The sequence below is a fragment of the Macadamia integrifolia genome, chromosome 1, assembly GCF_013358625.1.
Source record: "Macadamia integrifolia cultivar HAES 741 chromosome 1, SCU_Mint_v3, whole genome shotgun sequence".
NCBI lineage: Eukaryota > Viridiplantae > Streptophyta > Magnoliopsida > Proteales > Proteaceae > Macadamia > Macadamia integrifolia.
The window spans coordinates 10,410,984-10,426,763 of NC_056557.1; the positions used below are offsets into that span (position 1 = coordinate 10,410,984).

General features: G+C 36.6%; 2 protein-coding genes across 2 annotated transcripts; both read right to left on the minus strand.

Annotated features, from left to right (window-relative positions):
• Nucleotides 1-2,445: 2,445 nt before the first annotated feature.
• LOC122061298 lies at nt 2,446-3,065 on the minus strand. Its single transcript, XM_042624560.1, has 3 exons — nt 2,762-3,065; nt 2,573-2,647; nt 2,446-2,459 (listed from the first exon to the last, which is right to left on the minus strand). Exons 1-3 carry the CDS (start codon nt 3,063-3,065, stop codon nt 2,446-2,448), a joined length of 393 nt encoding a protein of 130 aa, XP_042480494.1.
• Nucleotides 3,066-3,677: 612 nt separating this feature from the next.
• Nucleotides 3,678-5,184, minus strand: LOC122061386 (ankyrin repeat-containing protein At5g02620-like). Its single transcript, XM_042624666.1, has one exon. The coding sequence runs from the start codon at nt 5,182-5,184 to the stop codon at nt 3,802-3,804; it is 1,383 nt and encodes a 460-aa protein (XP_042480600.1). The 3' UTR covers nt 3,678-3,801.
• Between the last annotated feature and the right edge of the window lie 10,596 nt (nt 5,185-15,780).

A 15,780-nucleotide genomic window follows, 5' to 3' on the forward strand; every position in this document is an offset into this window, starting at 1 on the left:
TAATAATAATAATAATAATAATAATAATAATAATAATAATAATAATAATAATAATAATAATAATAATAATAATAATAATAATAATAATAATAATAATAATAATAATAATAATAATAATAATAATAATAATAATAATAATAATAATAATAATAATTAAGGACTATGAGGTTATGAATAGGAAAACTGATTTGTAACAATGCTTCTATCGATCTCCTTGGTCACTATACAAAATTTTAGACTATTAAATGAATGATTTGATAGTAAGGCTATTTTATGATTTCATGTCACGGTCTCTACTTAAGTTGGAGATCCAATTTACCCCAACCATCTGGACAACCCACGGATGGATACACCTACACACACACCCACACACACAATGCATACGACAGGGTTCGATCCCATAGCCTCCTCCTCTGGGCGCCAACTCTTTAAGCCAGAGCTGCCACCACTAGGCTATCCTCTTTGTCCTGATTACAACATGAACACATCAAATCAATTTCCCTATTCATGATTGTTTACTTGTTTGATTTTGGGGAAGATGATTTGAAGTGTTTTTACTGAATCTTTTCTCACTATAAGTTATGAATGCAAGATTTCATTGTGGTTCAAACTTGAAAACATGCGAATCTAAACTAAAGTGAAAAATTGAAATAAATTGAAACTGTATCTGACCATTTAACCCTCATTCTTAGATCGAAACCAATTCAATCTGATTTGGGACCAAGTTGAATCCACCATTTAACACCTCTTAGTCACCCCTGCCCCCACCCCCCACCCCACACCCCACACCCCACACCCCACATCCACCCACACGCACACACAAACGAACTACCTACCCATAACCACAAACACATGCAATCAACCCCCCCCCCCATACACACAAACGCACTACCTACAAACACATGCACTCAACACCACCCCAACAAACGCACTACCTACACACACCCACAACACACCCAGAAACACATGCACTCAACACCCCCCCACACACACAGAGATTGAGGTACTAAATAATTGCTATTCAACGATGAAAAAGTATGAAGAATCCTACTCACTTGGGTATATTAAAATGGAGAAGGGTATTTCCTTTTCCTTCCTATAAATCCAAAATTTTTCCGGACGCACAATGGGGTACACTAATTAGTAAGATTAATGAGGCAAAATAGCCAATTGAAAAGCAATAGTCATGTTTCTAAGCCTCCAATTAGAGAGAACCACTTTCTAAGCCTCCAAACTACAGAGAGAATCATTGCCTAGTACAGTGGGTAGGTGTGGAGTGTAGAAAGAGAGCGGTTCAGGTTCACGAACGAGAATGTACGAAAACGGTTATGATCCGTGGATATAAAATCAATTTTCGTTTTCTTCATTTAATGGATTCTATATCCACGGATCAGGAGCGAACGAGAACATTCTCGTACGTGAACCTGATCCTTTCACGTGTAGAAACCCATCTTACCAGAAGGTCATAGGTTCAAGCCTTCTGGTTCTCATCTTCCCTCCCCCTATAGAATAGGCTCGACCAGGGGGGAGAGCGAGAGAGAGCTATCCTCCGACTCCGGCTCTGATGTCCTTGGGGGTGCGTGGCATGAGTCCAAGGTTATAAAATTTGTGATCGGTCTTGGGGATCAGTCAAAGTCCGAATCACCCTGAATTTCATTATATTGGACAGATTTTATCCTTATTTTTCAATGAAAATTAATTTTATTATCATTTACATTTATATTTTACTATTGGATTGGTATTAAATTATCAAAGCCGATATGATTCAATCCGGCTAATACTGATACAATCCGAATTTTAAGTGGAATTTGAGAACTTGGATCTGGTCTGAGGAGATTTGCGAGAGAGGAAAAAATTGGGCCATGGGTCTCGGTGGACAGACTGATTATGACGCTTGCAGAGTGGTCCAAGTTCAGTGGTGTGAGTGGGTACTTCTGGGAGAAGGGAGGGGGAGAGAGGGACAGGAACAGGGACAGGGACAGGGACAGGCGAAAGGACGGAGATGGAAAAAAAGGGGAGAGAGAAGAGGGAAAGAAATTACAAAGAAAATTATTATCTTAAGTAGTTGGTAAGTAAAGTCAGGTGGTTACAAATAGATTAACCCTTTAAATAATCAACATTAATACTTTGTGTCTTAATTATGATAAAAGAACCCTGCCCCCTTGTGTGTGTATACATCTAGAGTCTTCCATTAACCTGGGATTGGTATAGTGACCGTGCAAGTGAACAAGGTTCCCTTCTTTTATAATGTAATATATATAATTTACACTTTACAATTGGAAACGGAAGCCCCTTCAAAGTGAAAGGGAAATTTTGTAATAGTTTCATTACGAGACAAATCTTGTGTAAGTCAATGTGTGATCGAGAATAACAATTGTAAATGGAAAAAACCTTTATTAAGTAGGGTAATTTCACTAAAATATATAGAAGATTCAGAACAACACATTACAGTAGTGTCACTTCAAATACCAGACCAACATAACAAATACAGACATTAATTTTCTTAATTCTTCCTTTTAATAAGGAGAATATTTGACACTGAAAAATGACAAATATAAAAGGAACAAAATACCAGGCAGTAAAAGACTCAAATTCTTTACGGACTCGATTCGTGAATGCCTGAGAAGAAATAAAGTAGCAACAATATCTGCAAGAAATAAGATATAAACTAATGACACAATTGAAGAAGTGAAAGCAGAAACGGTATTGGATTGGCCAAGGACTACGTCAAAATTTGATAATACTGCCCTCATGCCCTTACAGAACGCTACTGCAGTGAAGAGAATTGCGAAGCATATAAGAAATGTACCCATTTTCAAAAATGAAGAATAAAAGTAGTCGCCAGCAACTGGGGCCAAGAACATGACCATCAAAGTAATAAGCGACAGACTCAAAGCGGCCATATCGTTCCTTATAAAACTTTTGAAGTCTAAATTGTCGATGAGTAAAGGCTTTCCATAAGCCTTGCTACTGGGATCGCTATTGTAGCCACCGGGGACTTGAAAAACTGCTGTGAAGGCTACGGTGGAAATAAGAGACGCTACTATTTGGAGAGTCTTTCCCATTTCTCTTTGGTTTTTTGTAACCTTTGTTGTTGCTGCTTTTTTTTGTCCCTCTGCCTGATTCTGCGGGGGGTCACTGCATATTTGCTCCTTATTTGCTCCTCCTCCTCCTATCATCCATTTATTTTCTCCTCTTACATTTATTGCATGCCATGGCCAAAAAATATGAGCCATCAATAATTGGTATAACTGCAACAAGAATATGGAATTTTGATTAATAGGAGTAATTAATCGGTTGGTAGAAAGAAAAAAGTCCATAGGATTAATGACTTTCTGCATGTCAAATTGTCAATTGAATTATTTATTTATTTATTATTATTTTTAAGGGTTTTTTTAAGAAATAAATACCAATAATTAATGAGAATCAACATTAGGGTAGAGGGAGGTCATAAAGTCTTATATATATAGGTTGGGATCGATGCATCTACAATAATAAAAAAAAAATTGCAAAATATAAAGATTACTTTCCATAATTAAATCCAAATTAATTAAACACTAGGAGATTTACTTGGGCCACTTTGTCATTATCTAATTGGTCATTTGAATTAGAATATAATATAATTTCTTACACCTTTGAAATCATGATTAATTGGCTTGTAAAACATGCCAGGCTCACATAATAAGCTTGGATCAGGCCTTCCTACAAGAACCATTCTCTAACCTATGGAATTCACTCAATGTGAAAGTCTATTGTAAAAAAAAGAGAACATACAAATGGATTTAATGTGTTAATTAGACACTATACAAGAATGATTCTCGCACCAGGACCTGATATAGACTCCCACATAATAATAATATGTGAGCTTAGCATTTTTGAGAGAGAGAAAAAAGACAAAGCGGATAGAGGAAATAATGAAAGCCTCTCCAACACCGAAGCTGTGTTTCCTTCTTGAGTCAATTGAAAAATTTCAGCAGCTGTCTGACCCATGTTGTTGGTTGCTTTTACGTCAACTCTTCTAATTGAAAGCAAATGTCGCATAAGCATGAAAGAGCCAAGTGTTGCTGCAAGGTGGAATGGGGTGTTTCCGTCATCATCTGTCTTGTTTACCAGTCCCTCAAGCTCTACTTGCCTCAAGGCAAAACTGATTTTCTTGAAATCCTTACTCATCACAGCAAAGTGAAGAACATTACGACCCTTTTTGTCCACCAACTCCCCAGAATCTGGACAACATTTGAGGAGTTCTCGAAATACCTGAATGCTTGATTCAAGAGCAGTTATGTGAAGTGGTGAGAGACCATCTTTATCCAATTTATACGCATTGGAAGTATTATGCCTCAACAACTGTTGTACTATCTTGAGGTCACCGGAAGACTTACCTCTTCTTTGCAATAACCGATGTGTTATTTGGAAGGAACCGTCGGATACTGCATAGTGGAGAGCGGTCCTTTCATTCTTATCTACTTTATCCACAAGTATTTTACCCATCTTCTCCAATAGTACTTTCACCACACTTAGCCTCCTTTCAACGACGGCCACATGTAAAGCTGTCCGACCATGTGGTCCACCATGAGCTGGAGATGGACAAATGAGAAAGATTTGGTTGAGAATATCCAAGCATCCGTCACTGGCAGCCAAGTAGAGTGGAGATTCCCCACATCCTTCTGCGTGATCAGCATCATAGTTGGGATGCCCTAAATCAGGATCAGTCTCAGTCAACAACTTTACCATCTCAAAGTCATTTCTACTCACAGCTTCGTGCAGGGCTGTGTGAAAGCTCTTGTTTCTCATCCTTAGTTTCTCAAGAACAACTGAACTATAATTTCCACTTTCGACATCATGGCCCGAAGGCCAAGGCTTTATCTTTTCAATTAGAAATTTAGCTATGGAAGCGTGCCCTTCTCTGGCTGCTACATGAAGGGCAGTATCTTCTTCTGAGTTCACCTGTGTGATTAGAGATAGGCTTCTGTTGTATTCCATGTTGCCTTCTAAACTTGTATTGTGTTGGAGAAGAGCAGAGTACACTTCATTCACAAACTCTATGTGACCGAAACTCACTGAGACGTGAAGGGCTGTGTTCTCATTTGGAGTTACTCTTAGCAATCGGCTAGAATCTTCAATCACTACTTGTTGGAGAAGTGTAATGTCACCAAGCTTTGCAGCCCTGTAGACTTGAGGATCCATGGCCTGATACAACAACAGCTCTTTATCTCCTTGGGGAAAGGAGAAGTAGTCCACAAAGCCTTTAGGGATGGGATGGGATGGGATGGGATGGGAGTAGGACGGAGGAGAAGACCACTAAGATCTAGTTGTTTCCTACGTGGCTTATGAAAGACAATTTATATAGAGGAGGAATGGATAAATCAAAAAACTTTACCGTGGAAGGAGGTGGAAAGAGGACATGCATCCAGGAAAGGCAAAGAACCTAGGAAAATAGAATGGCTCTACAATGCCATTCTTGTGAAGGGTGATAAATTTTTATCATCACCCCCTTGTGAAGATGACCTCATTATTCTTGAGAAGCACTTGAGAAACCCACAGGCAACTTCTAGGAAAATAGAATGGCTCTACAATGCCAGGAAAATAAGAGATCACCCCCTTGTGAAGATGACCTCATCATTCTTGAAAAGCACTTGAGAAACCCACAGGCAACTTCTAGGAAAATAGAATGGCTTTACAATGCCGGATGAATATGGGAGGGTATTTTTCAATACTGTCGGTGTGTAGTGGCATCTACACCCCAGCCGATGGGAAAACAAAAGAGGGCACCACATCCACATAGTTCATATCTCCTCCCGACGTGTCGGAAAGGGACACTCAAATCCATTTTTAGTCAATAAAACTTAAAAAGGTCAATCAAGTGGTCTTACTTTTTCGTCCAGCCGCCATTGATAAAACCAGCAAGTAGAGTATTTCGAAAGAAAGAGAGTAGAAAGATCAAGGAAACTTCATCAATGACAAAGTTTTCTTTTTTACAGTCTACTTTTTGCTCCATCAATGGAGACTATGAACATCTTGGAATGTAAGTAGATTAAAAGAAAGAATTTAGGGCTAGGACCCGGTAGTAAGAACTGCAAAGTGTTCGGCTAAGGACTTTGTAAAGAGAGTTTGTATATTCTTTTTTATTTTTTTTTTCCCCTCTTTTCTACATTAATATATACTGATTTCTAGCATCCCAAAAGAAAAAAAAAACTTTGTAAAGAGAGTCCTGAGCCTCCCTCACAATTCTACTGATCGATTTCCTGATTGGAATTTTCTTGAATGCGCTTCCTTTGGGCACTTTTTTTGGATTATCTTTGGCTGACGTAGCTAATACCTTGATTTCGAAGGCATTGTCATTGGAGTGTGTGACAAGCTTGTCTACTTCCACTCCATAGCTAGTCGATATTTGTAACAGTGATTCCATATGTCACACTCTAATCAATTACTTCTACCAAAAGAAAAAAATAAAAAAAGGCATTCATCCACTTTAAGCTATGTGATTATTCCTTGGTCTCTGGATGCTTTGGTAGGTATTTTGTGCCGTTCCAACCTAACGGCCCTTGAAGCCTTTTTAGTCATTGAGGACTTTTCCCCAAAGCCTATATTGGTTGCCTTTGAACTATAAACATTTTCCTTCTTTCTAATAAATTGATATGACCTATTCAATTCAATTCAAAAAAAAAAAAAAAAAAAAAAAAAAAAAAGAAGAAGAAAAAGAGAAAGAAAGACTAGTGGCTTTTGCTACATGGAAGGGTGTTTTGAATTTTCTGATCATCGAATGTTTAGGAAAATGATGTGGATAGGACATTCAATGTATCTTTTCATGTGTAGGCATTCCTCCCACTTATATGTTCATGCATCTCTCTTTAGTCTCTTGGAGGTCCATAATTTTTAGTACCTTCTTTAGCTACTTGGCAAACTCAAGTTGAACTGAAATTTGACATGTAAGGATCTTCGGTTCCACCTAGGGCTGCAAGCTAGGCAGGCGAGCACAAGCCCACCCTGATCTCGGTAGTGTGGCAGTGCCTAAGTTGGGCTTTGAAGCCAGCAGGGCTGGGCAGGGCTAAGATTTCAACGCCTGGGCCTGGGTTGATGTCTTTGTTTGAGCCCAGCCTTATCTCTCTCTCTCTCTCTCTCTCTCTCTCTATATATATATATATATATATATATACATATATACATACATAGGAAGAGGGTGCCCTAAAAGGCAATGTGGCCCCTATACTAGTGCATGGGCCAATGAGAGCATTGGTAGAAGCATTGATAGGGATACGATTTCCTTCTTCTAAGAGGGGTGGGGCAGTCATTGATGCATGAAAATTGTATAGAAGTAAGAGGTAATAACAAAGTGACCACTTCAAAGGAAAAATAACTCGCCACCTAAAGGAAATCGACCTAAGGAATAAGAGAACTCAAGAAGTAGTATTTCTTCTCAAAGGTCGAAAACTTAAATAAATTATGAATCAACTCAAAGTATGCATTTCATCCATTGATACAAGCTTATATAGATAAGCATGGAACAACCTTCTAAGTGTGGCCAATTTTCAAGAATGAAATTAAGACTAATTGGAAAGACAAACATTGAGAAGATAAACAACTATCCTATAGGAAGGACCTTGGGCATATTGAAAGGTACTTTCCACATCTTGAAGAGTCTAGAAACATAGTGGTGAAAGGTACTTTCCCGAATTTGAATGGAAGTTGGACAAAAGAGATGAATTCAAGAATTCAAGAATTCAAAGTGTCTACAGTCAGCCAAACACACTTTACCAAAATGCCCACAACGTACTCTAGAAAATAGCTAATGATGCACCTTTTTTTTTTTTTTTTTTGAAAAATAAACTTATAGATCTTTCTATCCATATATGGCTCGACTTCTAATTTTTTATGAGTTGGAACATGAGTCGTCGTGAAGTTACCCCAAGATCCTGGATTGCAACTTTTATTTCCAGCTTCAATCCTTTGGTTTAAGCTTGTGGGCTACGTTGGCTGGGTAGTTGGCCTATTTGAAAATGCTCATGCATCTAACATTTTATCCTCCCCCTCCCCCTCCCTCTCACTATATTTGCACATAGGGGCCACGCCTCCTTTTAGGTTTTTTTTCTCTTATAAAATTTTATACGCGTATTATATATGGAAAAATCTTGTTGTAACCAAAATTGATTCAATATGTTCTCCAGCCAGCTGTACCCTTCAACCCCACATCCCATTGATGGTATGAGATGGCCTAAGTCCGTAGACGTAACCATCTAGGTCTCTTTTATGCACTTCAGACTTTAAGATTGCTTAGCTTAAAGCCATCTCAAGGTAGAGGTTTGGGCAACGACTATGTCAAAATTTGATAATACTGCCCTCATGCCCTTATAGAACGTTACTGAAGTGAAGAGAATTGCGAAGCATATAAGAAATGTACCCATTTTCAAAAATGAAGAATAAAAGTAGTCGCTAGCAACTGGGGCCAAGAACATGACTATCAAACTAATAAGCGACAGGCTCAAAGCGGTAGAATCGTCCCTTATAAAACTTTGGAAGTCTCCATTTTCTGTTTTCACTTTTTTATTTATGCCATTAGTTTATTGTTTACTTGCAGATATTGTTGCTACTTTATTTCTTCTCAGGCGTTCACGAATCGAGTCCTTAAAGAATTTGAGTCTTTTATTGATTCGTATTTTGATTTTATATGTGGCATTTTTGGTGTGACATATTCTCCTTATCAAAGGAAGAATTAAGAAAATGTGTTGTAGTTTTATTTGTATTTTTTATGTTGGTCTAGTATTTGAACTGACCAGAGTACTACTGTATCGTACGTGTTGTCCTTAATTTCTCTTTTAGTGAATTACCACTCTACTTAATTTGGTTATCCAATTAATAAAGGTTTTTTCCATTACAATTGTTATTCTCGATCACACATTGACTTAGTCAAGATTTGTAACCGCACAATTTCTCATAATTATGAAATTTTTACCATATTAATTTCCTTTTCTCCTTGAAGGACTTCCCTTTACCGGGAAAATGTTGGGTATGCTGGCATACCGTATGCTACCACCTACAATGTCTATCTCTCTCTTCCCTATTTTTGAAATGACACTTATATCCTTCCTGAATGATACCCCATCATGTGCTTCCATTGGTCCTGCCTGCTAACTTACCGTACCCTAGTAGCATGCCTATCCCTCTCCCTTACATATATTATATTAAAGGGTAACAGAACCCTGTCCGCTTGTGCAGTCATTGTGCTAACGCACAGGTTAATGGGAGGTTGTGCAAAAGTATATGACTGGAGGTAGAATTTTTTCTTCTCTTTTTTTGCCTGCCTATGTCTAGGTGTATACACACGCAAAGGATGTGGATAAAGCAGATAAGAATGAAAAGACCACTCTCCACTATGCAGTATCCGACGGTGCCTTCTAGATAACACAACAATATGTTGCTAAGAAGATGTAAGCCTTCTGGTGACCTCAAGATAGTAAAGCAGTTGGTAAGACATAATACTTCCAATGCGTATAAATTGGATAAAGATAGTTTCTCACCACTTCACATAGCTGCTCTTGAATCAAGGATTCAGTTATTTCGAGAACTCATCAAATGGTGTCCCGATTCTGGGGAGTTGGTGGACAAAAAGCGTCGTAATGTTTTTCACTTTGCTGTGATGAGTGAGGATTTCAAGAAAATCAAGTTTGCCTTAAAGCAACAAGAGCTTGAGGAACTCGTAAACAAGGTAGATGATGATGGAAACACCCCATTCCACCTTGCGGCCACAATAGGCAATTTCAAGGTAGCTTGTGAAACATTTTCTTTCAAATAGAAGAGTAGACATAAAAACGATCAACAACAAGGGTTAGACAGCTATTGAAAATTTTCAATCGATTCAGGAAAGAAACACAACTTTGTCGTCGGTGAGGCTTTCATTATTTCCTCTATTTGGCTGCTTTGTCTTTTTTTCACTCTCAAAAATGCTAAGCTCATATATTATTATGTGGGTGTCCGGATCAGATCTTCATACGAGAATCATTTTTGTACAATGTCTAATACACATACACATCTGAAATCTACTTAATCTCTCTTTTTACAGTAGGATTTCACATTGAGTGGATTTCACATGTACAAGAATAGTTCTTGTTCCAAGTTCTACCAAAAAATAAATAAATAATTTAATTGACATGCAGAAAGTGATTAATCCTATAGAATTTTTTTTTTCTGATAAATTACTCCTATATATTAATCAAAATTCCATATTCTTGTCGCAGTTAAACCAATTATTGCGGACTCGTATTTTTTGGCTTAAAGAATTTGGGTCTTTTACTGTTTGGTATTTTGTTCCTTCTATATGTGTCATTTTTCAGTGTGAAATATTCTTGTTATGAAAGGAAGAATTAAAAAAAGTATGTGTGTTGTCCTGAATCTTCTCTTTTAGTGAATTACTACTCTACTTAATAAAGGTTTTTTCCATTACATTTGTTATTCTCGATCACACATTGACTTACACAAGATTAGTAATCGCACAATTTCTCATAATGAAACTATTACGATATTAATTTCCCTTTGTTTCCATTCCAATTGTGACGTGAAAATTACATATATTATATTAAAAGGGAAAAGAACCATGTCCTCTTGCACAGTCACTGTGCCAAGCACAGGTTAATGGGAGATCCACCAAGGCATATGAGTGGAGCAGCGTCGTTTTTCTTTTGCCTTTGCCTGCCTGTGTCTAGATGTATACACGCGCAAGGGAGCAGGGTTCTTTTATTCATTGTTGAGACACTAATGCCCTATTAGTATTGATTATTTAAAGGGTTAATCTATTTGTAACCAACCTCAGATTATTGTAATCGGCCTCATTTAACCACCTGACTTTATTTACCAATTACTTAAGATAATAATTTTCTTTGTAATTACCTTCCCTCCTCCCTCTCCCTCTCCCTCTCCTCTCTCCCCACCCCCCCTCCTCCCCCCTCCCAGCGGCACCCCCTCACTCACCACTGAACTCGGACCACTCTGCAAGCGTGATAATTAGTCTGTCCACTGAGACCCATGGCCCAATTTTCTCCTCAGACCAGATCCAAGTTCTCAAATTCGACTTAAAATTCTGATTTCTGGTTCAATTGATTTTCACTGTTGACCACGAAAGTCAGAGGGTCCCATTGGAGGAGAGCATCATGGGAGCAGTTCCATAAACAAAGGGAGAGATTAAGGAAAAAAAAAAGGTCATGGAAGCAACTGGTAAATGGGATATGCTCTTAGAACCATGGTTCTAAAATTGGGATCGTATTGATCAATATTAGCCGGATTGAATCATATCGGCTTTGATAATTTGATACCGATTCAATAGTAAAATATAAATGTAAAATGGTAATAAAATTATTTTTTTTTAAAATTAAGGATAGATCTGTCCGATATAATGCAATTCTGGATGATTCAAATATTTATCGACTTTGACTGATCCCCAAGACGGATCACAAGTTTTATAACCTTGCTCAGGACTCATGCCTATGTGTTTCTGGTGAACATGACTTCTAGCCACTGTTGGGAGGCAACAATAAAAGAAGAGGGGGGAGCGTGGGCCCAAAGACAGCAGAGCCGGAGTTGGAGAAAGTCAGGAAGCCAGCAAAACAGGAAGTACGGCGTGATTTGAAGAGGGAAATGAAAAATGGTAGTAAATTTTCATTCTTTGCCCTTTAAAGCAACTGACACATTAATTTATAGGTGAGAGCATTCTTTGAGGCATCCATCATGAGGGAACATTTCGCTGCCTCTGTGTATGGGCACAAAATCGCATGATCAGATAGCATTCTCTCTTTCTCTCTCGTTTTGAACATGATCAAAAGGAACATTTCTCTTTCCACTATTTATTTCATCATCTACAGCAATGTACTAGCCAGTGATTCTCTGTGTAGCTTGGAGGCTTAGAAAGTGGTTATCTCTATAGCATGGAAGCTTAGAAACATGATTATTGCTTTTCAATTGACTATTTTGCCTCATTAATCTTACTAGTTAGTGTACCCATTGTGCCTACGGAAAAAAATTGGATTTACAGGAAGGAAAAAAAAAATTCTCCATTTGATATACCAAGTGAGTAGGATTCTTCAATCTGAATGTCGTCTTTTCTTAGTTCATTTTGTAATATTCTTCATACTTTTTCATCATTGAATAGTAATTATTCAGTACCTCAATCTGTATGTGTGTGTGGAGGGGGGGGGTGTTGAATGCATTTGTTTGTGGGTGGGTGTAGGTGGGTGAGTGCATGTGTGTGTGAGGATTTCTTCGTTACCAACTACATCGTTGATCTTCACATAATCTCGGTGATCAGATAATACTTGTGGATCTTGCAACGAAGAAATCCTCGACGATAACTCTATCGACGGCGGAACATCAGACCTCGTACTCAGGTGACTAAAATCGCCACTCCCATTATTGCTATTTTTGATTTTGTTATTAAGATCGACGGGTGATTCACGGTGACAATGAGTGGAATCTGAATGGGTGATTCACGGGATTTTCATCTTTGTTTGTTCCTCTCTTTTTGTCTAGGGATCTTAAATGGGTTTCATCCAAATTATTGGTATATAAAACTTTAATTTGTTATAGGATTAATGAATTTCTGTCTCAAAATGCAATTTGCTTTAGGATTTCTAGACTTCTTTGTGGCTCTACTGTTTTGGATTTTGTTATTAAGATAGATGGATGATTCACGGTGACAATGAGTGGAATCGGATTTCTGTGTGTTGTTCGTCGATGTTGGATTAGGAGGGAGAAGCATGTGTTCCCACCACTGCCAAACGGAGACAGAGAAGAAGAAGAGGAATATTGTTTTTTCGTTGGGAACGAAGACAGAGAAGTTGAAAGCCTTGAGTTTTAGACAAAAGGGATGGGGGTAAAAAAGACATTTAACACTTGATTCAAATTACAAATTCCATCCACTACTTTAGAAGCAAGTGTAATAGAATTGATTTGTATGTACAAATTTGATCCTTTGGTACTGACACATTATGTACGTACACGTCTTTTCCCCCATATTTAACTGATGGATTTTATTTTCTATTGCTATAAATAAATTTTTGAGGAAATTACACTCCCCTTCCATATATGTTTCAGGTATTACACAATTCTTCCCTTCGAAGTTTATAATTACAAATGTACCCTGTGGTGTTATTTTCTAATCGGTACCCCTATTTTTGGATTCCTTATTGTGATCGACCCATTTAAATAATCGATCCTTATAAGCTATAGTCTCATATATAAATGGTCGGTTAGATACCTATCTTTAATTGACTAAATGAACGTTAAATGAACTACTAAGCCATTTTTCTCTAAAACCATATGCTTGAAAATGTGTTCTAAAGTCTAAAACAATGCTGCAAAGGAAAGAGAGTGGTGGTGGTGACGGCGGTGGCAATAGTGGTCAGAGAGGTGAATTCATTGTGTTGGTTTTTACAATTTTTGTTTTCAAACTTTATATTTATTTTTATAAATTAGCATCAACAAATCTATTTCTTCAATTAATTACCATCATTTTTTTTCCCACTTAGTTGATTAAAAAAAAAAAAAAAAAAAAAAAAAAAAAAATGAAAAAACAGACTAGACGTCACCGTTCTGTTATCAATTTATTCCAAAAAAACATAACAAACACTAGACCATGCAAACCCTTACTTGCCTACCAATTACAATGTGAACACATTTTTTGTTTGTTGGTTAGAACAATGTGAACACATTAGCATTTGCATTTTTTTAATATGCGGCACAGAACATATTGGTAGCGATTGAAACCCATCTCCAATCCAATCCAATCCAATCCCTTGACATCTATATATAAAAATAATATTATTTTTATTTTTAAATAGAAAAAAATATTATATAAGAAAAGTATTATTAGATGTATGACGCCAGTGGCTAACTCAAATAGAGTGAACCATGCATGTTGCTTTTGGAATATTCAAAGCAAAAATATTTTCAAATATGAAAGAAAGTTTAACATATAAGACATGCTCGAACTAATAAAATTAAGGGTTTGGAAGTATTACGTATATTGATAGAGACTCAAGATATAGTATAAAAATCCTCTGTAGAGAGACAGTGAAAGGTAGTAAAGATTCAATGACTGGGGTACGATCCTCCCAACTATTAAATCCTTACTATCACTTACCGTTCACCGCAGAGGAATTTGAGTCCCAAAATATAGGGATATAAACAACATATCTCATAAGCTTTATAGCAATTAATTAATGACTTAAATATTGTTTTTCTAATAACAACCAATCTTGATTTATGTCATAAAATATTGGACATTGAGGAATATTATATCCACGATAAACTTGTACATATAAAATAACCTTGACAGGTCATGAAGGATTTTCAAACCCTAATTTTGATAATGAAAAATCTAACTTTGTGTCATATTAAGCTCGATACATGCATTGCATATATTTTATATTATATTTAGCCGTGGAGAGAAACCAAATAGGAAAGAGAAAATAGGAGATAGAGACACAAAACCCTCACTGGAGAGGCTCCTAATCCTGAGTAGTTTTCATGGGCCCAACTAAGGGTACCCAGTGTTGGGCACTTGGGCTGGGGTTTTAAAAATCCTGGCCCAACCCAATCATGTTCCCGCCCTACTACTAATTAATCAGGGTTGACTAATCATACAATCATGTAATTATGCATACATTGACTGCTATAGATGAGAAAGATAAATTGTAGTATTAAAAGAGTAAACTTTAATTATTGTTATGTATAGAAGACTTTGACATTAATTCCAATGTTCAATTTTAGATTTACTTGCATTCATGAAATATGTTAAATTGATTGTCCAAACATTATTATAAGGAGCGATTTTCTTAAAATAGTTCTATTTATATCATATTCTTAGTGGTAATTTAGGAGTTTTAAGTTGTTTGATTAATCCATTTATAAATTAAAAAATTATTTTTCTTTTGAAAATATAGATATGGGGGTTTTTAAAGAAGTAGTTTTTGAAAATATTCCAATGATTGGACTTAATTTTTTTACTTAGAAGGCTCGGTTTGGTTATGAGGGGAATTCCTACCAAAAAGAGAAAAAAGTTATGTGGGGAATTAAAACGAAGGGAAGAGAAATTTTCAAACTTGAAAAAGAAAGTTTTCTAACCATTACTTTGTCTGATTGTATTACTAACTCCAAATCATTCCATATTTAATTATTAAATTGCACTTTACTTTGCATCCAAAACTCTTGGCTACAAAATGTAAAATAAATATTACTTGTAAAATGTATCGTTACTAAATATTATAGAAAAAAATTAAGTTGTTTATACAATCACGTGGGTAACGATTATAAAAAGTTTCTTTTTTAAATTAAAAAATTTCTCTTCTCTTCCTTTTAATTTTCCCTTGCAATCAAACATAGCCCAAAGTCTCCTGTTCACATACGCGTTTTAGTCTAAATAAAATTAACCATGCGACAAAACAACCTAGTAAAATTCACAAGAGGGCGTTAAGGACTTTTGAAGGTGCAAGAACATTTATACATGCTATTAGATAAAAAAGTATATATATGATTGAATCTGAGTTGGAAATCTAAATGTGATCAGTTTAGACCATCCATTGATGTCCAAAGGGTTGGAATTGTCACATAATTTCTCCATACACCAAAATTAGGGGTGCAATTTGGAGAACCTCTCCATGTCCAAACATGCATATTTAGGAAAATTTTAGTGCAAGCTTGGAGATTATTTTACCTATTTATTTGGTTCAGTTTTTATTTATGCCTACGTCATCGTGCACCAAATTTAAACCAAACCATTTAACAAGAATCAAACTGATA